A 23832-nucleotide genomic window follows, 5' to 3' on the forward strand; every position below is an offset into this window, starting at 1 on the left:
TAACACCAGCTGCCTGCAATTAGTGCAGGTTCGCGTCCCACCAGGCTCAAGGTTGACTCAGCCTTCCATCCTTCCCAGGTAGGTAAAATGAGGACCCAGATTGTTGGGGGCAATTAAGCTGACTTTGTAATAATGCCGCTTGGGGTGTGTGTGAAAGCCCTAATAAGCAGGCATATACATAGAATGAAGGCTACTGCTAAGCTTGTAAGCCGCCCTGAGTCTTCGGAGAAGGGCGGGATATAAATGGAATTAAAATAAAAATAAAAATAAATAAAATAAGAACAGCTAAGATCCTGGGCAGAACCCTCAGACGCCCAGACTTCTGGCAGAGGACCTGAGATTGAAGACAACACATCACCCATAGGGTGAGAAGGAATTTTTTTTTTAAAAAAATGTACAATCTATGTGTCAGAACAATAATTCATTCAGAATGCAACCATTGAGAAACGTTTCCATGGGATTGTTGTTGTTTTTTTAGGGGGGAGCCATTGTTCAGTGAATTCCCTAAGGAGCAAAAGCAAATGCTTCTATGCTATGGGGTCAGAGGGAAGCAGTATGTGTTTGGAACTTAAATGTCTTAACCTAGAACAAATTGAGAGCCAGTTTGATATAGTGGCTAAAATGCTGGTCTAGAAACCAGGAGACTTGAGTTCTAGTCCCTCCTTCTCAACCCAACCAACCTCACAGGGTTATTGTGGAGAAAACAGGCAGAGGAAGGCTCGTTGGCACAGCACAAAGTTGGGTGATTCATTTCACCTGGTGCAGTTTAGCCAGTAATCGCACAGAGGTGGGTGGAAACACATTAAGAGCTTTATTTCTGCACAGAAGAGTTCACACTTGGGACTAGCGTCACAAAGCAACCCCCCTCTACATTCCCTCACAACAGGTATTCATATATGCTACAGACTGTGTCAGCTTTCAATTGGTTGGAGACATTTGCCTTACGATACACCTGAACTTTTGCTGGGTGCTTCCCTTTCTCTGGGCAGATAAACTCTTAACAGCCTTGTGGGAGGTGCTCATTTCTCCCCTAGAAAGTTCGTGCAGCTTCTTTTAGTGTGGTGCAATTAGCTCATGACTTTTTATTATTTTATCCATGTATAAAACACAAAGAAAAATGAAAATAGGACATTGAGGGAAGGAAAAAGGTGGGGGTAGAAGATATGAGGTACAAGGGAAGAAAAAGGCATTTTCTGACTCTTTTTTTAGCACAGCACAAGATAACACTACAGCTTCAACTTTTTACTTTCACCCGTTCGTATATAACTAGCCATTTCTATAAGAACAAATCTACCTAACTGGCAAAGCTACTTGCAGACCCCTTGCCGCACGGAGGATCTTGTGCGGTGATTCTAGGACACACTACCCCAGGAGAGTCATATAAACTAAAGGAACACCGGTTTCTTCCATTGGTAAGATGAAAAAGCTACAGCGCAGGGGAAAATCCTTCAGTGATCCTTCACTGGGCGTGTCATCATTGGCTATCTTTTCACTGGTAGTCAGTGTGGTGCAATTAGAAGTATTTGGTATGTTCATCCCCTTGAGTTATTTAAAAGTAATGAAGGGATAAAAATAACTTTTTTGTCCATGCCCTGAGCTGATGGAAATGAACCTCCACAGCCCTGAAGTCTTCTGCTGCTTAAAATGCCTTTTTATGGTTGCCTTGAAGGAACTTGGTAAACAATAGTCATTCCATGCCAGGGATGCCATGCTGGCTATCTTTAATTTTCCTAGCAACAGGTGGCATTACCTTTCAGATAGTTTCAAATTATACTGGGGTGCAGAACTACCTAGGACTAGGTAATAGTCATTAGCATTTTCTAAGAAAATCTCAGTTGGGAAGGAAAAAAAGTCTATAGGTTAATTCTGTTCATGGCTTCCCACTCGTGCCTAGCTAGGTTACTGAAGCTTATCTGAAAACATGAGACGCTACAGGAAAAAAAATGTCATTCTGGTAGCTGTATGGCAGAAAGTTTTAAGATTTGCCTTTCAGGCACAGTGGGGGTCAAAATGGATTGGATGAAATATGCACAAGTTGGAAAAAATAAAATGGTCAAATAAGTAATGTATAGCTTTTATTTCATGTTTCTTCAGAAACAGTTTTTTAAAAAGTGTTTTTCCTCTGAGTTTTCATTTCTGTTCCATTCCATTTATACTTCTAGAGGACAGCGTTAACAGCCTGGTTTGCACAATATACCTGAGTCATGAAGACGGTGTTATGTGAACACAAAAGCTGCATTCATTGATTGACCTCACCAATTAACCCTAAGAGAATTCATCTTTAAACAATCCTACTTTTCTGGATATAAATTAGCCCATATGTGTGCACACATGCATAATCTTTAAGTTGAATTGTCTAGACAGCTGATCTGGAAGTTAAGTAATACCTCTGCCTTCAGTGGCCAAGTCTTAAGAGTCAATTTTGCCCTACAGGTAGTCTTCATATAATAACCATTAGTTCAGTGACCGACCACAGCACCGTCAGGCGCAAAAGACTGAGTCCACACATGCAGGTTCAACTAAATCAATTTATTGCTAAACAGGCTATACACAGAAATCTTTTCATTGAATGATTAGCATCTGTTGGGAGTTAAAGTCAGCAGAAATCAAAGTGTGTGTGTGTGTGTGTGTGTGTGTGTGTGGCTACAGTATGTAAGGGTTCAATCCTGATCCCTCTTTTAACCGTCTCCAGTCCTGCCATTCATTCTTGCCATCAGTGAACAAATGGTACGTGCCTTATTTGGTACAACAACCCTTCTGTTTCCTGAAACCTGGGGGTTGTATCCTTGTTTCTCTCCTTTCCTCTTTCTACCCAATGTTTTAGGGTTGGGTCTTTCTTTTGCAAGAGTGCCAAAGGTGATCTTCCCATTTAGGAGTCTCTATCCCTATGGGTTCACCCCTAAAGCTTTGTCTTTCCTAGGACATTTCACTTCTATTTAATCAAGATTGTTAGGAAGAATCCCAGGTTCCTTCCCTTCCCATTTCAGCTGCATTCTCATCTTCAACTGGGCTATTGTAGTTACTCCCACTATCTTAGTCTCTTTCTTAACTCAGTTTCTCCTGGTCCAACTTTCAGTAAATGGAAAGTCTGTTCTCATTATTAGGTTATGTGCCATGTTAGGGATTATTCCTACTACCTGTGCCTGTTTGGCTTTAACCAATGTGACCATCTCAGTTTGCTGAGACACTTATAAGAGGCTTTTTCTCCATAAATGCTGAGGTTGTAAAAAGGTTCCTCTACTTCCAGTATCTACTAAGCTTCTCACAGTGGCCCCATTACTTTTTGTTGGGATCATAATTTTTCTCCCCCGAGACACTTGTATTAACTGCAGTCATTCTTTTTTTTTCCCCTCTGGTTTTTACAGACCTTGGATAAATGGCCACTTTTCTCAGAGGTGTAACAGCTAGACGGTCTCTGACTTCCCAATGTCTTCCTTTGGTTTGGGTAGGAGCTAAAGGCTTCTTTACTCCTTTCAGCTTTCTCTCTTCCATCTCCTTAAAGTTCATATTTTCTGGAACAGTCTTTCTTATTCTCCTTCCTCTGCACCTTCCTTTTTAATATCCTCCAATTTCTATGCTGCCACATATTCCTCAGCTGGTTCAACATCCCTTTGACCTGACACTGGGTTGCGTTTTTGCACTGAAGACCTCAGTACCTGTAGAAACTGTTCTAAGATTACTTCCTCTACTACTTTTTCCTTGTTTCTTTCATCTGGCCTCAACCACTTTCCTGCCCAGGTTTTCCCACCTTGCCCCCAGTTCACAAATCCCTTCATATTTGTTGTAAGTGTAACTCCTAAACCTCTTGCCTATAGTTGTAGGGATAATCTGCATAAGATTATCTCTTTAATGCGAGAGTAATCCACTACTTCTCTTGCTGGAAAACTACTATAAGCTTTCAAAGCCTTTCCTATTAAACAAGAGGCCACTCATTCACTCTCAAGCCACTTGCAAGAGGTAGCCACTCTTTCAAACATTGAAAAATAGTCTGTCTTCTTCTCACAACTTGGGCATTTTGATGTCTTTGGGACCACCTCCCCCCACTATGCTTTCTGAAAGTTGAATATGCTGCTTCTGGTGACTATTCCTTTTAGTAATCAGCCCTTAAACTCTTTTCTTGCTTTTTATTCCTTCCCCTCCAGAGCAACTTTCCTTCCCTTTTAACTGCAGCTTTTCCTCTTGTTGCTGCCTTGTCAGTTACCACAGATCTAGGCTAGACTCCTGTTTTTACCAAAGTTACTAGCCTCTTCTAAGGAAAGCTGTCCCTTCTGCCTTTTCCATGTTGGTTTGTTGTAAGCTCTAGTACTGGGTTTGCTTTCCTCAGCTAGGATGTTGGCTAATTTCTACAAGGTCTGGCCTTTGCAAGAACCAAACTCTTCTTTTTACAACCCACTTTTTAATCAAGGCTTGAGGTTTCCCCCCCCCATAGAGTATGTACTAAACTGCTCAAATTTAAGCCACCTCCACCTGTGTGGCCACCCGCTTGTATTGGATATCCCTTTTTTGCTATCTTCCTTGCTTTATATATATCCCACTTCACAGATATCCTATTACCACCACTTTGCCAAGGGTTCTCTTACATATACCCAGATCAGTGCGTTCCAAAACCCCCAGAAAGCCAACACAACCCCACCTAGATGCTCACCCACAAGCATTTGAAGGTTACTACTCAGTTTACCACCCCAATTCTACTACCACAACTCCCATTTCTCCACTACTCTTTGTTAATCTTACTTCTGGCAAAGAGTAACTCTTCTATTTCCCACAGACTGCTTTATGCTGGTTCAGATTCCCAAATGAACACAAACCACTTTCCCCCCCCCTCTCACTCCCACACCGCCAAGCCAATAAATGCTACACCCAGCTGCCTCTCTGCTCAGCTTTTATAGCCACAATTGCTCAGCAGGCTAGGGAGAGGTCTTAAAGGGACAGGACATCAGCAGCCCAGATGCTGGCTATTTTGCAAGCAGTCTGTCCCCTTAAAATCAGCAAACGCCCAAGCTGTGACCTGGTGAAATAGGATAAAGGCAGGCAAAATCAGGCAAGATTTGGGATTATACTCGTCAAAACTTTCCAGAGCCCTAGAAATGATACTGAGAATAATTAGCATAAGGGGTCCCTAAGGAACTGGCCCTTGGTTATTCCAGCTTCAGCCTGTTCTGTAAATCATGGCATAACAGAGATGGAAAGCAGCTGCCAAGTGATCTTTCCTTTATTTCACACTGGAAGGAAACAATCTGGTGAATGGAGACTTCCTCCCCAAACTGTAGGGTGCTCTAAGCCAGATGCATTCATCAGAATGACCAAAGCAGCATCATGTCATAAGCTCTGCTCTTTTTTAGATATGACTCCCATAATGTAATAAAAGGAGACAGGACGATGCTTGGATGGGATGCCTTCGTGTGACACACACACACACACACACACACACACACACACCACTCATGCCTCCTCCATGCCATGCCAGTGTTTCTCAATCTTAGCAAAACGTGTGGACTTCAACTCCCAGAATTCTTAACGTTGCCAAGGTTGAGAAAGGCTCTCTGTGCCAAGCCGATAAAGGCCTCTGCCTACTGAAGAATGATGACTGGAAAGCGGTTTACTGTATGTATAACAGAGGCAAAACCAGGACACTTTCCTTTGCCCGCGAGAGGGCTCTCGGATTTTTTTTTGCTGGTCCTGAACTGCCGGCTAGCTTTTCTCTTCGCTTGAGAGATTTTGTTTTCCGGGTTATTGGGAAGTTGCTGTGATTGTTTCGCTACATGGCCATCCTATTTCAATGCAAGAAGGTCTAGCAGAGGAAAAATCTCTCTCCTTTTTAGCTTAACCCTAAAGTAAGAATTATTTGTCTTCTGCAGCAGCCGGATGTTCGGCTAAAAAGACTTCTTCACACAGGGATGGGCAAGTAGAAAGCAGGGGGGCTCCCCATCCTTCCGTCCGCCCATCCACCCCCCTGCAGATCCATCTTTAGTTCATAGCCTCGTGGAGTCTCTCCCAGCAGCAGAGAAATTGGCCGGGTTGCAGGGCAGTCAGAGAAGAGGGTGGCGATGGAGGGATTGACAAGCACAACGCCTGGGGTCTCATTTGAGCCCTGGCTTTGCTGACCAGCTTTTTTTTCCAACCCGGAAAGAGAACAGGATGAGGATTTCTGTGTATAGTGTGTGTGGGGGGGGGGAAGTATGCAATGCAAAATTGGTCTCTGCTCTCTGCAGAGAAAATCTTCAAAGCAGATGAACATGCAGGACTGGATGTCAATCAATCTGGTCCTCTTATTTACAGGAAAACCGTCTTAGTAGAATTAGAAGCAGATTGTGGTGACATTTCTCTGTGGAGAGGGGCAGAATAGCCAAAGCAGCCAGTGTCTGTCTTGTTTTTCTCTGCCCACCCTGCTCACTCACCTACAAAGTGTCACCTTTGCTATTTTTGTTTTCAGTGTGCCCAATAAGTCAGATGTGTTTTCCTTTTCTCCTAAAACTAGTTGCAAAGTTTCTTTTGAGATGGACCCACAGACGTTTCTACTTTCCCAAATCCCAGCCGAGGAAACAATTTCTTGGGCCCCAGTGAATCAACTGGGTGGCTGGTGTAGAAGAAGATCTGCTTGGACAGCATCCATGAAAGCTCCAGAAGCCCATCGCTTTGGGAAAGAGGAACCGGTTGGCATCGCTGGGGATGTCAAGATGGATGTGAATGCCCTGCTCAAAGACATTGAGGAGTACAACAGGCAGAGGTTTCGTTCCGATGTTCTTCCTTTGAGAGAAAGTCCCTGGCAGACTCTGTTCCAGCTGGGAGAGGCCGCTCAGAGATGGCTAAGACCGCAGGACCGCACCAAAGGACAGATTGTGGACGTGGTCATCTTGGAGCAGTTTCTGCACGTGCTTCCTTTGGGAATGCAGGCTTGGGTGAGAGCCAGGAAGCCAGGTAGCAGCCAGGAGGCAGCTCAGCTGGCTGAAGCTTACCTGCAGCAACAGGTATTCTTGCTAATAAGAAAGGGACTCCCTGATTCTTGGTCTAACGCTAGGAATGTTGCTGTTCCTCTGACCACAAGCACTGGTAAAGCAAGAGGGGGGTCTCTGTTGGGCTGGATTCTGAATCCACCTGAATTTGTCCTGTAATAGGCTACAAATGGAGTGGACAGTAGAAAGAAGGAAAGCTAAAAGCTTCCTTTGATAACAGTTCCCAGCTTTGTAGGAAAGCCTGTTCTTATTTGGAGAGCTACAGGTCTAACATATATCTGAATAAATTGGTTCACATCTTCCTAATTACAAATCCTGGGTTGGTATCCCACGTTCACATAACATCTTATAGTTCAGGGGTGTCAAAATGCCGGCTTGCAGGCAGGTTGCATCATGTGGAGGCCGCGCCCACCCCAGCTCTGGCAATGCAAAAAAAAAAAGTTACGATATGTCATGACATGTCATGTGACGTGGCAAGTTTGACAGCCGTGTTATAGCTGAACCATATTATCCCTCAACCCGTGACCTGCTCATATGATCACTGATTCAGCTGCTACAGCTAAATGGCATGGTTAGTAGTCGTCAGAAAATTTGACAGATCAAATGTATTGATCTATTCAATTTTCTTCCTCTTCTAGTGGCCTGTGGCATTTGAGGAAGTGGCTGTATATTTCACCCCAGAGGAGTGGGACCTTCTGGATGAGGAACAAAGAATCTTGTATTACACAGTTATGAGAGAGAATTTTGAGAACATGACCTCTTTAGGTAAGGTTCCCATTCCTGTAAGACCATGCAAACCCTTCTCAAGGTTTCAGGTTGACCCGACCAAAAGATCAGCTCCTCTTTGTCTATAAAAAAGTTATTGCATATTTATGTAAAGTCATCTTCCTTACTCTCTACCAAACAATTTTAGACAAGCTCTGTTGAATCCATTCCGTATCCCCAAGGGTTGTTCCTACCTCATGCTACACAGTCTAAATTAGGGGTGTCAAACTCAATTTCATTGAGGGCCGCATCAGCATTGCGGTTGCCCTCAGGGGGCTGGGTGGGTGTGGCCTGGGTGGGTGTGGCCTACTGGTGGGCGTGGCTAGAGTGCGTATGGCCTACTGGGTGGACATGGCCAGGTCTACATCGTTCGCATCAAGGGTGCCTATGGGGGCCTGGGCAGGAGTGGGACAGATCTGAGGGTCTCTGGCAGAAGGAGGGTCTCTGGGCCTGGGCCAAGGCAGTGGGAGCCGTTTCCTCACTGTTTCCAGGATGGCTTCGCAGGCCGCATGAAACCACTTTGCGGGCCCTTGTATTTGATATGTCTGGTCTAAATGAAACTAATCATACTTCTGAAAATTAGGACACCATTAACTACCCAGCATTTGTTAAGGAGGCCAGCAGGTGAAGCTAGGTTGCTCAGGACTAGTTCTAAGAACACTGGCTGTAAATTAGCATAGGTTAATTAGAAAGAGGTGGATGTCAGGAACACAAATACACTTACAACTGTGCTTGGAATTTTTGGTTGCAACTCATTGCACTTGTAAATTAAGGCACCACATGATTAGAAGTGTTTAACTCTGTAAAGTGAGTCACTTCAGTTTGTTAAGCAAATCACGTGGTCATTAAAACAAATAATGATGTTAAGCAAATCTAGTATATTCAGTGGGCAGTGTTTGCCATTTTCTGCTGGAAAATGGAAAGAAAATTTGCAAACTGAGGTCACATAATCACTGGCTATTGCAACCTGTCTTAAATGTGAGCAGGTTGCCAAACAGCCAAAATGTGTGTGTGTGTGTGTGTGTGTGTGTGCAGGTACCTACAGCAGTTACAACTTTAAGAATGAGTCATGAGTACCCTTCTTGAAGTCTGTCAGTCATAAGTTGAGGACTACCTGTAATGGATTAAATATCGCAGAAATGAAAATGTCTGTTGTATCACATTTCAGGCCTGAATTCCAAATAGTGGTATTATTTTTCCATCATGAATGCTAAGAAATACGAAGATTTGAGGAAAGGAAACCTGGCTTGAGTTAGATCAGGGGCCTTCAAACTTGGCCCTTTTATGACTTGTGGGCTTCAACTCCCAGAATTCCTCAGCCAGGCCCGCTGGCTGAGGAATTCTGGGAGTTGAAGTCCACAAGTCATAAAAGAGCCAAGTTTGAAGACCCCTGAGTTAGATCCTTGAAGAAGACCATAGGTTTAGTCTGTGGCATCTTCAGTTAAAAAAGTATTCAGCAGCTGAGAATAGCACAGACCTCTATTGGAGAATCTGGAATGCCTTCTAACCACTTAAAGTACTTTCTAATTAGTGGTTTCTTAGATTTCTTTTTTTTTTTAGTTTTTATTAATTTTTTTCCCATACATACAGTAATAATTTTTCAACCGACGTGCTGTCTGAGTTTACATCTGCTAATATTTATTTTATTTTATTTTATTTTATTGAGATTTCTATACCGCCCTTCTCCCTAAGGGACTCAGGGCGGTTCACAGGGCATATATAAATAGCAGTACAAAAAAAATAATAATACATATTTAATTCCTAATCCTTTATTTTTTTTCCCCTCTATGGAGAAAATAAGCCCCAAGTTTGATAATATTCTGTTCTTTTTCTTTCAATCTCATAGTCAATCTGTCCATCTCTGCACATTCTAGTATTTTTTTTAATTATTTCTTCATCTGATGGTATTCCTTCATTTTTCCAATATTGCGCATATGTAATTCTTGTTAGTCTTTTCTGGCATTATACCTAATAAAAAAAAGTTCAGGTTTAAAGTCTACATGTTCTCCCAGCATCTTTTCTAGCCAATTATGTATCTTTTTCCAATAATTCTCTACTTTGTCACATGTCCACCAAACATGATAATATGTGTCTGACTTATGTTTACATTTCCAGCATCTATCCGACATATTTTTAAACATTTTTGCTAATCTTGCTGGTGGCAAGTGCCATCTATAGAACATTTTATATAACTTTTCTTTATAAAACGTTGACATGGTCAGTTTATAATTTCTTTCCCATAAGTTTTGCCATTTTTCTAATTCTATATTATATCCAAACATTTTCGCCCATCTTATCATTGTTTCTTAAACTTGTTCACTTTCCATTTCCAAAGTTAACAGAAAATTATACATTTTCTTAATTTCTCATCCAAAGTTAACAATGTCTTATCAAACAGTTTGTTCCTTATAAAAGCCATACAGTTTAACATCTTTATCATATCTAGTTTGCATTTTTAAATGTGCCCACCATGATTTTTCATTTCTTGTTTAGATTTTGAATTCCCTTCAGAATTTAGAATATCTCTATATGTCCAGATTTTTTCAAAGTCCACTAAATTTGGGTGTACAATTGCTTCCATTGTTGACAACCATCCTGGAATTTTCAAGTATATTTATTTTTCCCCATGTTGTTAATAATGCATTTCTTATACAGGGAGTGCAAAATTATTAGGCAAGTTGTATTTTTGAGGATTAATTTTATTATTGAACAACAACCATGTTCTCAATGAACCCAAAAAACTCATTAATATCAAAGCTGAATATTTTTGGAAGTAGTTTTTAGTTTGTTTTTAGTTATAGCTATTTTAGGGGGATATCTGTGTGTGCAGGTGACTATTACTGTGCATAATTATTAGGCAACTTAACAAAAAACAAATATATACCCATTTCAATTATTTATTTTTACCAGTGAAACCAATATAACATCTCAACATTCACAAATATACATTTCTGACATTCAAAAACATAACAAAAACAAATCAGTGACCAATATAGCCACCTTTCTTTGCAAGGACACTCAAAAGCCTGCCATCCATGGATTCTGTCAGTGTTTTGATCTGTTCACCATCAACATTGCGTGCAGCAGCAACCACAGCCTCCCAGACACTGTTCAGAGAGGTGTACTGTTTTCCCTCCTTGTAAATCTCACATTTGATGATGGACCACAGGTTCTCAATGGGGTTCAGATCAGGTGAACAAGGAGGCCATGTCATTAGATTTCCTTCTTTTATACCCTTTCTTGCCAGCCACGCTGTGGAGTACTTGGACGCGTGTGATGGAGCATTGTCCTGCATGAAAATCATGTTTTTCTTGAAGGATGCAGACTTCTTCCTGTACCACTGCTTGAAGAAGGTGTCTTCCAGAAACTGGCAGTAGGACTGGGAGTTGAGCTTGACTCCATCCTCAACCCGAAAAGGCCCCACAAGCTCATCTTTGATGATACCAGCCCAAACCAGTACTCCACCTCCACCTTGCTGGCGTCTGAGTCGGACTGGAGCTCTCTGCCCTTTACCAATCCAGCCACGGGCCCATCCATCTGGCCCATCAAGACTCACTCTCATTTCATCAGTCCATAAAACCTTAGAAAAATCAGTCTTGAGATATTTCTTGGCCCAGTCTTGACGTTTCAGCTTGTGTGTCTTGTTCAGTGGTGGTCGTCTTTCAGCCTTTCTTACCTTGGCCATGTCTCTGAGTATTGCACACCTTGTGCTTTTGGGCACTCCAGTGATGTTGCAGCTCTGAAATATGGCCAAACTGGTGGCAAGTGGCATCTTGGCAGCTGCACGCTTGACTTTTCTCAGTTCATGGGCAGTTATTTTGCGCCTTGGTTTCTCCACACGCTTCTTGCGACCCTGTTGACTATTTTGAATGAAACGCTTGATTGTTCGATGATCACGCTTCAGAAGCTTTGCAATTTTAAGAGTGCTGCATCCCTCTGCAAGATATCTCACTATTTTTGACTTTTCTGAGCCTGTCAAGTCCTTCTTTTGACCCATTTTGCCAAAGGAAAGGAAGTTGCCTAATAATTATGCACACCTGATACAGGGTGTTGATGTCATTAGACCACACCCCTTCTCATTACAGAGATGCACATCACCTAATATGCTTAATTGGTAGTAGGCTTTCGAGCCTATACAGCTTGGAGTAAGACAACATGCATAAAGAGGATGATGTGGTCAAAATACTCATTTGCCTAATAATTCTGCACTCCCTGTATAATGATTTTGGAAATATTTATGATCTTTATTTTTCCCATATCATAAAAAGGCGTGCCACCCCAATTGTAAATCATGCCCTCCAAATATAACAGCCTTTTATTTCTAAGAGTTATCCATTTTTACCCATGTTAATACGGATGCTTGATAGTATAAAATCCTCCATTTTTCTTGGCATCTTGTAACATTTTCATCTTAATTCTAGCTTTCTTTCCTTGCCAAATCAATTTCAAAATTAGTGAATTTAAATCATCAAAGAATTTTTTGTCCAGTTTTATAGGTGTTGTTTGAAATAGAAATAAGATTTTTGGTAGTATATTCATTTTCACTGTGACAAATCTTCCTAAAATTGACAATTGCAAGTTTTGCCATTTTTCCAAATCAAGGTTTATTTGATTCAATAATTTTGTGTAATTATCTTCTTTTATCATTGAACATCTTGCTGTTAAATGTATTTCCAGATATTTAACCTTTTTAACTATCTGCAATTCTACTATTTCCAACATTTGTTTTTTTGTTTATCTGTAAGGTTTTTAACTATTACTTTAGTTTTTTCTCTGTTTATTTTCACTCCTCCATATTGTTCTATCTTTCCCAGTAGTGTAGGAATCATCTCCAAAGGTTCTTCTAAAACAAATACCAATCATCAGCAAATGCTTGTAATTTATATATTTCACCTTTTATTTCTAGTCCTTTAATTTCTATATCTTGTCTAATATTTCTGTTTAAAACTTCCAGAGTGAAAAAAAAATAACAGTGGAGATAATGGACATCCTTGCCTTGTGCCTTTTCTTATCTCAAAGATCTCCGTATAGTCTCCATTCATGATCACTTTCGCTGTTTGTTTATTGTATATTGTTTTTATCATATTTATAAAGTTCTGTCCAAAGTCCATTATTTGTAATTGCTGAATTATAAATTGCCAGGAAAGATTGTCAAATGCCTTTTGGGCATCTAGAAATATTAGTGCCAGTTGTTTCCCTGGATGTAACTCATAATATTCTAATATATCCATTATTACTCTTAAATTGTTTTTGTCTCTGGTAAAAAAAAATGTTCTGGTCTGAATGTATAAATTCAGTTAAGTATTTTTTCAGTCTTTGCCCTTATTGAAGTAAAAATTTTATAATTCACATTCAGTAACGGTATCAGTCTATAACTTTTTATCTGTGTCAAATCTGAATCTTCTTTTGGTATTAAAGTAATATTAGCTTCTATCCATGTATTTGGGAGTTTCACCTCCAACAAAAGTTCATTACAAACGTCTTTCGATGGTTCACTTAGTATATCTTGTAAGATTTTATATAACTCCGCTACTAGTCCATCTGGCCCCGGTGTTTTCTCATTTTTTTTGTTTTCTTATGGCCTCCATTTTGTTTTCTTATGGCCTCCATCATTGTTATTTTTTCCTCTAACATAGTCTTATAAGGTTTCTAGGATTTTTGGAAGGTTATTTTCTTCTAGGTATTGGATCATTCTCTCTCTTGAAATTTCTTCTATGTCATATAGTTTCTTGTAATATTCTTTAATTATCTTTTTATTTCTTTGCTTTTAAATTGTAGGCAGCCTTTTTCATCTACTAAATTATATATCATTTTCTTCTTCTGTTTTTTTAAGTTTATAATCTAACCATCTTCCTGGTTTATTTGCATTTTCAAAAAAAATGTGTTTTGATTTTTTTTATTTGCTGTGCCAATTTTTCTGAGTCCAACAAGTTTAGTTTGTGTTTTATTATTTCCATTTCTCTTTTCAGAATCTTTTGTGGATTCATTTGCAGTTTTGATTCTAGTTTTTCAAATTTTTCCAAATTTTACATACTGCTGTCTTTTCTGTTTGTTTTTCTTTGCAATGTATGTTATAGCTATGGCTCTAAAATATGCTTTGGCTGTATCCCATACATTTTGTAATGTATCTTTTTAATTTTCTTTGAAGAAAAACTCCATTTCTTTTTTTGCTAATTCTACAAATTCTCTTTTAATATAGATGGATTTTGATATTTTTTTATTCCTCTCCAGGTCACTTTTAAAGGGCCATGGTCTGCCCATGTACCTGGTTCTATCTAAGTTTCCTGCATATTTGTCCTCAGTTCAGATGTCATCCAAATCATATCGATTTTGGACCAAGATTTTTGACTGTTTGAATAAAATGTATATTGTAGTTTTCCTGGGTTAATTTCCCTCCAAACATCTTGTACTCCAATTTCTTCTATTATATTATTCCTATTTTACTGCTTTTATAATCTATTGTCCCATCTACTATCGCATTGAAGTCTACTAAACAAATATTTTGGTACTCCATTTCTATTATTTTTCTGTAGAGATTTTTTTAATTTTAATTCCATTTATATCCTGCCCTTCTCCAAAGACTCAGGGCGGCTTACAAGCTTAGCAGTAGCCTTCATTCTATGTATATGCCTGCTTATTAGGGCTTTCACACACACACCCAAGCGGCATTGTTACAAAGTCAGCTTAATTGCCCCCAACAATCTGGGTCCTCATTTTACCTACCTCGGAACATACTAACAATGTTTGTTTTATAAGTATATTTCTACCATCACAGTTCTTCCTTCTTCATCTGAATAAATTATTTTAGACTCTATTGTCTCTTTAATATATACAACAACACCTCTTTTTTTCTGTTGTGCTGATGCATGATAAAGTTTCCCAATTTTAGGGTATTCCAACAGCTTATTGTTTTGTTATATGTGTCTCTTGCAAGCAAATTATATCTATATTTAATTTCTGTAGTTTCCTAAAAATGTTGTTTCTTTTTAATGGGGAGTTTAGTCCATTTATATTCACTGAAAAAAAATCCGTTTTCTTTCTCCATTTCAGTTATTTATATTTAGGTCTAGTCGCTCTCGTGGTCCTCTGTTCTCTGTCAATTCCTTCACTCTCTTGCTCAAATTTCTCTTTCTGTTCTCCTGTTTGTTCAGTTGCTTCTTCCTTTCTCTCCTCTTGTCTATGTTGCATTCCTTCATCTAAGAATCCTCAATTTCTTTCATCAAAATCTTCTGCTTTCCAAACTGAATCTAATCGATATCTTGTATTAGTTCAGTTGATTAAAATCCCATCTAAAATGTATGCCTTTCACAATCAGCTTTGTAGTTAAGAAATTATATTGTCTTCAAGTATCTCTTACTCTCTTAGGTATCTGCTTTAAGACCACAATTTCTTTATTTTTATATTGTAATGGCTCATCTCTAACTTTTCTCAGTATTTCATCTCTCGTTGTTTTCTATATGAATCTCACATGCACTGCCCTAGGTAGTTTATATTTCCTTGCGTAGCTTGAATTCATTCAAAATATTTAATCTATCTCCATTTGCATCTCTGCTCTGTCTGCATTCAGAGCCTCTGCCAGGAGCTCAGTGATCACAACTGCTATATTTTCTTCTCTATCTTCAGGGATATTTTGAAATCTTAAGTAGTGTTCCACTTTCTCCATTTCTACATTCGCCACTGCTCCTTCTAGATTTGGTCTGCTTGTTTTAATTTTTCATTTTGTTACAATAGTATTTCCATTTTTTTATCAATATCATCTGATTTATTTTCCATTTTCTGAATTTTTTGTTCATTTTTGACAATCATTTGATTGTGAACTTCAAATTGTGTCTACATCTGAAATGTCTTCACTTAGTTTATCAGAATTACTTTTTGTCTCTTCATGATTTTTTTGCATTGATTATTGAATCAATTTTAATGTAATTTGTATCTCATTTTGAGTGGTGCTTATTTTCTCACACTGCAACATTGTTTCAATGGATCCCCCGGTTGTTGGGCTACGTGTTCCAACAGAGGGTGCAGAGGACGTCTTTTTCATAAGTCTGGTGATGTTTGATGTACTCATTTTTCCAGCCAACTATCTTAGGCTTAAATCCAAACTGTAAAATGAGCCAACTACTTTAGGCTAAACCCAATATCTCAAGGAGAAAAAACAAAAACAAAGCCAACAAAAAGAAAAAAAAGCCAACTATCTTAGGCTAAAATCCAACCGAAAAGAACAAGCCAACTACTTTAGGCCAAATCCAACTCTTCCAGTCAGGTCTCAGATGTAAAACGTTCGCTGTCTCCAAATAATTCCTGTTTTTGTTATGTCCAAAATCAACAAATATAGTTATGGAGAGTCTTTTCACTTGTAAACTCACACAAAGGCACTTTGTTTATACCAGGTGTTGTCTCAAGGTCAAACAGTTTCCAATTCTTTTATTATTCAGTAATACTGTAATATTTTCTTTCACCACTATTTTATCAATATCTGATTACCCTTAGAATTATGCCAAAAAAAAATTCCCAGCTCTTATAGATTAAGTAGTCTTTCTTTAAATCAATCTGAGTTCAGATTTTTTTAAAAATTCTTTTGTATTCCTTGAAAATAAAAGGAAAATACAAGCCTTGGTGGAGCAGTGGGCTGATGCCTCCTTAAGTAACACCAGCTGCCTGCAATTAGTGCAGGTTCGAGTCCCACCAGGCTCAAGGTTGACTCAGCCTTTCCATCCTTCCGAGGTAGGTAAAATGAGGACCCAGATTGTTGGGGACAATTAAGCTGACTTTGTAATAATGCCGCTTGGGGTGTGTGTGAAAGCCCTAACAAGCAGGCATATACATAGAATGAAGGCTACTGCTAAGTTTGTAAGCCGCCCTGAGTCCGGAGAAGGGCGGGATATAAAATGTAATAAAAATAAAAATAAATAAATAAATAAAATCTTCCCCTTTTGTAGTTGTTTGCCACCTTTTCGGTTTCTTAGATTTCTATCACTGGAACTAAAGAAAGGTTGCTTGGGAACCTGTTTTGTCCCTACAACAAAAATAACCCTGTGTGTAGGTTCAGCTGAGAAAGAAGGACAAATGCAAAGTTTCCTGATGTTTCCATGTCTCAGGATGGACTTTAACCCGATTCTTCCCAAATCTAGTCCAGCACTTCAACCCTACTACACCAGTAGATATGTCTAAGCTATTTGGTTCTTGGTGTTCTCTGAGCTTGGTTGTTCTCCCACAAACATCTTTAAGACAATCAACAGGCTCAGTAACATTGTTGTGCAGTATAGGAAATGGTACCAGAGAAATAATGAAGAAAGGAACAATACTCTGATCAAGGCATAATCAAAAAAGAAAGTGAACTCCAACTAATCATCTATAAATAACCAGCAGACTTCCCACTCTCATGCACTGATGATGTTATTTTGCCTGGTAAATGGAGAAAAACATCTTAGTTAACAAAACACCTGCATGTTACAAAGTGCCAGATGTTAGTCACAGACCCCAGGAATATTGTGATAGTTCTAAATGCAAGCACTCTTTGTGAAGTTATTTTTTTTAGTGCCATTGTAAATTTGAATAGTCACTGACAGTGAACTAGGCAATTGTTAAGTGAGGTCTTTCTGCATTGGCCTTCTGAGCTAACTAGTTACTCAGCCTATCCTTGGATAATAGACTTTATTGTGTTAGATATCTATAAAGAAAATCAATAATCTTCTTCTCTTTTGCCGTGTTTCTTTTCCTTGTTCTAGAACTGTTTATTTCCAAACCAGATCCGAGTCTCCAGCCTGAGTGGGAAGAAGGTTTACAAATGGCTGATCTCCAGATATTCAAGGGGAAAGACTCTATTGTCAAAGGAGTTGTGAATTGGGAAGACATAACTGTAGTTGGTGAGAAGGTCTTTCTTTCTTTAACAAAAGAACCTTTTTGTTATATTTTATTGGGTTATATAATTTACTTTTTTTTAATTCAAGCACTTTTGAATCTCCTGTCTGCCACTCAAGGCAGTTCAAATATACAACATCTACTAATTAATCAGAATGTCTACAATGTTAGTTTGTATTCCTTTAGTACATAGATTTTAGCTCATGTACAGGATGACATATTCCTTTTCTTTCCTTAACATAGTTGTAACTGTTGCCCTGCCAATTTCCTTACCTCCCACTGCCATGCAGCTGGTTCAGCTGTAGGATATCAGAGATGTGTTTCTGAGGGCTCATGTTAATCACTCAGCCATTCTAGTGGATGCCCTCTCCAGAATGGGGGACATTCAGTAAGACCATTTCAATCCATCAGCCCTCCTGCCATCAAAGTCTGTTTTAATTGGCCCACTGCCACTGCAATAGCTGTAAATCCCAGTAAGCCCCATCCAATAATGTTGTTTCTTTGTGTCTACAAAGCCTCAGAAAGGATCACTCACCAAAAATGTTATTGAGGTGTGCCTGGTAATCAGTGGGAAAAGATCTTAAGTGGAGACACCCATTGAGAGTATGATGGATAGCACAACAACCAAGGAGAACTTGGGTGTTGTTCCTAAATCAACCGTAGGTAGTTCTAGCATGGTAATATGAATTATAGCCTGCCAAAAACCTTCTGAGTGGTTACCATTCAAGGTAAAGCTTAAGGTCTTGATGGCTTTGAGACAGTTAAAAAAAATCTGTTTTCCTGCTTTAATTTTGATATTTCCTCTGGTTTCACTTCTTTTCTTAATTCAGAATTGCCAACCCAATATCCATATGAGACTTTCCATAATGGTAAATCTGACATGGCCTTCCACATGAGAAGAGATGGAACAATTCATGAGTTTGAGGAAAGGAGTAATCAAAAGCATTCTTGTCCAGGTGAGATGTTAGAGCAACTCTTTTTGAAACAAACTTGTGAAGATGCAGGTAGGAACACAATTCAAAAAAGAAAAAAAAGAGAAAAGTTGGTTCCATCTTCCTTCTACATTATGAATGAGCAAAACATAAACCTCATGGGAACAGAACATTATCAAAATTCCTGAAAGGATGTCAGGAAGAAGGAATGTTTCTCTATTAGACAGTTGTTGGGACTCTTACCCCAATAGCTGCTTATCAGATCCTTGTCCCGCTTTACTGGTTAAAGCCACCTGGGAGGTGACATACATTTAGGTCCATGCAGTGCTTTACTTAAGGGAGGAGGTAGTGCATATCATTTCAAAGATGTCATCTCTGGACTGAACTCTTCTGGATCATTTTCATCCAATCTCCAACCTCCCCTTTTTTGAGAAAGTTGTTGGTTACACCTGAAGAGGCACTGATTATGCTACCCTGGTAGAGGCTTTAATGGGGAGAAACTGCTTTAAGCTCAGCCTTAGCAAAACTGAGTGGCTGTGAATTTTTCAACCACCTGTAGTTCTGCCTTTGTCACTGTCACGGAACAATTAACAGTCCGACCAGAGGAGGATGGACCGTGGTTCATTTGCATGGTCAATATCAAAGAAAAGAAATCCAAGGCATATTCTATAGTAAAACTTTTAATGAGAAAATAAAAGACCTAAACTGACTACATTCTCTCATCAGGCAGAAGAACAAAGTAAGGTAGTAACTGTGAGAAACTTTTTCTAGGCATGCACACGAAACAGTTTAAAACCAAAACATAGCTGGACATAGCTGGATTCACTATGGTTACATGATAAGATAATAACACAGGTGCAGAGCAGAAAGAGATGTACAATTAGAAATGAGCAAAGCTGGCAAAACTAAAAAAACGCAGTGACAGTCACTACATGTCGTTTCACAAATGAATGAACATGTCCTCCCATTCTTTTCTTGGGAGATCCTTTCAACCATTAGTGGTCATCCTTTCCCATTCTTGTATCTTAGATATTTTTGAACTGTAGTTACCAACCTCTCATGCATCCAAGGCCACTGGTCTGGAGTGAACTGGAAAGTCAAGTTAAGAAAAGTTATTTCCGTTTATATGTTGGCAGCTCCTGCAGATCTTACTTGTTTTTTTAATGATTGCCAAAAAAAATAATGTCTGTGCCAATATCAATTTTTGTCATTATGTTGCTGGCAAGGATAATTTAGACAGATTAACTACCAAGATCTTCCTATTGAAACCAAGACTGTACTTCTTTTGTCTCTGTCTTCAAAACTTTGTTTGTTGTTCTTGCAGAAAGTCTGCCTACCAGAAAAAAATTTCATCAGGAAGAATTTGGAGCAGAGCAACTTCAGGAGCCAACACAGTGGGATATGTTCTTTGATCCCAAAATTTCTGAACCAATGGAGGTCAAATCGAGAGAACGGCAGGGGTTATTCCTGGAACTGATACAAGCTTCTCAGGCTGATGAGAAAATGCCCAGCAATAGCTCCCAAGTGTGTTCTACTGTATCAAAAAGAAACTATCCCTGTTCTGAATGTGGGAGAAGTTTTGATCGTCGTTCCAACTTAATTAAACACCAGAGGATCCACACGGGAGAAAAGCCATATCCGTGTATTGAATGCGGGAAATGCTTTGACCAGCAGTCCAATCTAAATGTCCACCTAAGAGTTCATACTGGAGAGAAACCATATGGCTGCCCCGATTGTGGAAAAAGATTTAGTATCAAATCACATTTACATGGGCACTATAGGATACACACAGGGGAGAAGCCTTATGAATGTGAAGACTGTGGGAAGAGCTTCCGTGTCAAATCTTCCCTAAATAAGCACCAGCGAACCCATACAGCAGCTGCCAAGCTCTCCAGACCATCTGAGATCAAATCAGAGGGTCCCCCCGCAATATTGCCAGAAGGGACACACATTTATGCAGCTCCTGAAAGAGAAAAAATAATTAAAATTATGAGTAGGAAGCCTATAGAAATCACAGTGTCGAACAAGAATTTTTCCTGTTCTGAGTGCGGGAAAGGTTTTGATCGGCCTTCGCATCTTATTACGCACCAGAGGATCCACACCGGGGAAAAGCCATATCCGTGTGTTCAGTGCGGGAAACGTTTTCATCAGCAGTCTAACCTTAATGTCCATTTACGACTCCATACTGGAGAGAAGCCTTATGGCTGTCCTGAATGCGGCAAGAGATTCAACATCAAATCCCATCTACATGGACATTACAGGATCCACACAGGTGAGAAACCATTTGAGTGTGAAGACTGTGGGAAGAGCTTCCGGGTGAAATCTTGTCTAAATAAGCATCAGCAAGTCCATACAGGAGAAAAGCCATACAAATGTCTCTCCTGAGAAGAAAATTTGACCTAATTAAACACAGGTCTCTCACTCTGGAGAGAAAAATTGCCTATGAGCTGAACTTGGAAAAATAACTTTTGCAACAGATAAAATTTTATGAAGCATGATAGAATTCACACAGGAGAAAATCTTTGCCTGTGTTCCTTTTGGCCGAAATAAGCATCCATAAATTCATACAGAAGACTGGGATTATGGGGGGCCCATCTGTGGGATAATGTTCAGGAATGATTAACAGCAGAACACACACAAACAGAGACACATACACCATATATTTAGTTATATGGTTATTTTTCAGTGAATTCCCTTAGGGACTCAATTCTTGCCAATGCTTTTATTGGATCAGAAGGAAGCAGTGTACATTTGAGACTTAAATTTTGTGCCCTGAGACCATGACCATCCTCTGCTGTCCTGTAGTACCCTGTTATTTAAAATGCCTTCTTTAACATTGGCCCAGAGGAAATTAGTAAACAGTAGATATTCCATATAAAGTGGTTTAAGCCATGCTGGCTGGCTTCCAATTTACTAGAAACAAGTGCCATTATCTCATTGTAACCTGAAACTTAGTAATTGTTCTTAATGTTCTCTAAGAAAACTTCAGTTTGGACTATTAGAAAACCTTTAGGTTAATTATATATTTTGTTTCCCACACATGTGTGGCTATTTTACTGAAGCTTGTCTGGAAATGACATGAGATGCTTCAGAAAAATACGTCCTCAATCCGGTAACTATAAGGCAGAAGCATTTAAAACTTGCCTTTCAAGCCCAGTGGGACTCAAAACAGGATGGATGAAATGTGCACAGGTTGGAAAAACTGAACATTGACATATAAGATATGCACCTTCCATGTCATGATACTGCTTTCTTGAGAAATATCAGTTGGAAAAAGAAAGTGTTTTTCCTCAATTTCCTGAGTTTTCATTTCTGTTCCAGTCCATTTATGCAACCTAATGACTAACAGCCTGGAATCATGAGGGGTGGTGTGTTATGTGAACAGACAAAGTTGATTTGACCCCACTAATTAGCCTTACGAGACTTCATTTTCAAACCAAATTGCCCTAGTTTTTTGGACATAAAGTAGCCTGTGCACAAGAGTGCACACATATATACACACGACATCTAAGCTGTATTGCCTCAATAGCTGGCCTGGAGATTAAGTAATGTCTCTGCCTTCCATGGCAAAGTCTTAGAGTTGACTTTCAAGAAATAGATATTCTAGTAATCCCATCTTTGTGGCTTTCACCATGAGAGCCTCATAGAAGCTGTGAAAGGGGGAGAACTTAATAGCTAAATGGTCCAAACTCCTAATGTCGCCCATAGTGGATTGGGGATGGTAATGCCAGGGCAGGATCTCCCCTCCAGCAAAACAGAAGCCCAGAAAGTCTTGGCCTCTCTGCCTTTTTGGCAGCAGTTGGGAGGATTGTTGGTATAATTGCTAGTAGCTAGACAGTTGGTGCGCCCCCAGTGGTACCTGAATTGGTGGTAAGTAATTGGGTGAGACGCCAATCAGCAAGGTTGTATGAAAATGGTCATCAGGTCCTACCAATCCTTGCCCTGTTGAGGCTTGCTTGTCTTTGTAGTAATCCAGTGGGGAGCATTCACTATTATTTCCATTTTCTTGATCCCCAACCTTTTGGGCACCAGGGACTGGTTCCATGGAGAAAGGTTTTTCCGTGGGCCAGAGTGGGTGGTTTTGTGTGCTACCTGCATCCCACACATGGGGCTTTGCTTCTTTGTGTGGACTGGTTGCTGGCATGCCACAGACCGGTACTGGTCCACGGACAGGGAGTTGGGGACCCTTGTCCTACAGCATTTGTCAGTGTAACTATGCATTCTCATTCTGATTTTTTTGAATGCCAACTTTTCAAAATCAGGTAAAGTTGTAAGAAACGTCTTGCCCAAGAATAATCAACTGCCATTTTTTAAATGCACAACAAAGCCAGTTAAATCTGGGTTTCCCACTTGTCACCTGCAATACTGTAGGTCTCTGATGTGGAATAAAGACCCGTCAAGATATCTCTTGTCCTGAAAGAGGATCTTTTTGCCTTAAGGGTAGTGCTCATTTAACTTATCTTTCATTCAGTGACCATTCAAAGTTACACTGGCCCTGAATGAATGGTACTTGAACCCAGTCCCCAAAGTTGTCTTCTGCACACCCCCATGATCACATGATGAAAATTTGGGCACTTGGCAGCCCACCTCCAGTTAGAACTGTAAGAGCACTTCAATTCCCCCTCACCTACCTATACCCCCTCTCTCCCCCCCCCCCGCCTTTCTATCCTTTTGATGACTTCTTCCTGCCGCTGTTGCTGAAGAGCAGCCAACCTAGTAATATGCAAGGCACCTGCTGTCATGCCTGGCCTTGTTCCTGAGGCCAAATGCACCATTCTCCAAAAACCTGAGAACTTGTTTTCATTTGGAAAACAGCACATTTTCCTTTGGAAAACAGCCTCAGGAAAAAGACCTACCCTGGGCAGCAGGTGCCTTATGTAGGAAGGAGGTCAGATGCGTGTGGCAGGTCTGGTACAAGGCATGTTAGCTGGGGTTCTGCGGTGGGGTGGGTGGCTGCAGCATGGACTCGAGGTGGCAATCCTTGGGGCCAGTGGTGGCACCTGCAGTGCTGAGGTAGAGGCCAGGGGCAGCTGAGACTACTGAAAGAGCAACAAAGATGATTGGGGGACTGGAGGCCAAAACATATAGGGAACGGTTGCTGGAGTTGGGTGTTCCAATATCTCAGGGGCTGCCACAAAGAAGAGGGAGCCAAGCTATTCTCCAAAGCACCTGAAAGCAGGACAAGAAGCAATGGATGGAAACTAGTCAAGGAGAGAAGCAACCTAGAACTAAGGAGAAACTTCCTGACAGTTAGAACAACTAACCAGTGGAACAACCTGCCTCCAGAAGTGGTGAATGCTCTCAACGGTGGAAGTTTTTAAGAA

General features: G+C 40.0%; 1 protein-coding gene across 1 annotated transcript; it reads left to right on the forward strand.

The window, feature by feature from the left end:
• The first annotated feature begins 347 nt into the window (after positions 1-347).
• LOC310636293 (uncharacterized protein) lies at positions 348-22847 on the forward strand. The gene is made up of 6 exons (XM_083356002.1): positions 348-365; positions 6479-6968; positions 7592-7718; positions 17444-17581; positions 18407-18532; positions 19833-22847. Exons 2-6 carry the CDS (start codon positions 6498-6500, stop codon positions 20891-20893), a joined length of 1923 nt encoding a protein of 640 aa, XP_083212128.1. The 5' UTR covers positions 348-365; positions 6479-6497; the 3' UTR covers positions 20894-22847.
• The last annotated feature ends 985 nt before the right edge of the window (positions 22848-23832 follow it).

The sequence above is a fragment of the Vipera ursinii genome (assembly GCF_947247035.1).
Source record: "Vipera ursinii genome assembly, chromosome: 2".
Classification (NCBI taxonomy): Eukaryota; Metazoa; Chordata; class Lepidosauria; order Squamata; family Viperidae; genus Vipera; species Vipera ursinii.

Bases quoted from the DNA above. Each gene is read 5' to 3' on its own strand.
- LOC310636293 (XM_083356002.1), top strand. From the start codon at position 6,498: ATGGACCCACAGACGTTTCTACTTTCCCAAATCCCAGCCGAGGAAACA. The intron at 17,582-18,406 runs GTGAGAAGGTCT...TTCTTAATTCAG, and splicing joins GGAAGACATAACTGTAGTTG to AATTGCCAACCCAATATCCA. The intron at 18,533-19,832 runs GTGAGATGTTAG...TTGTTCTTGCAG, and splicing joins TCAAAAGCATTCTTGTCCAG to AAAGTCTGCCTACCAGAAAA.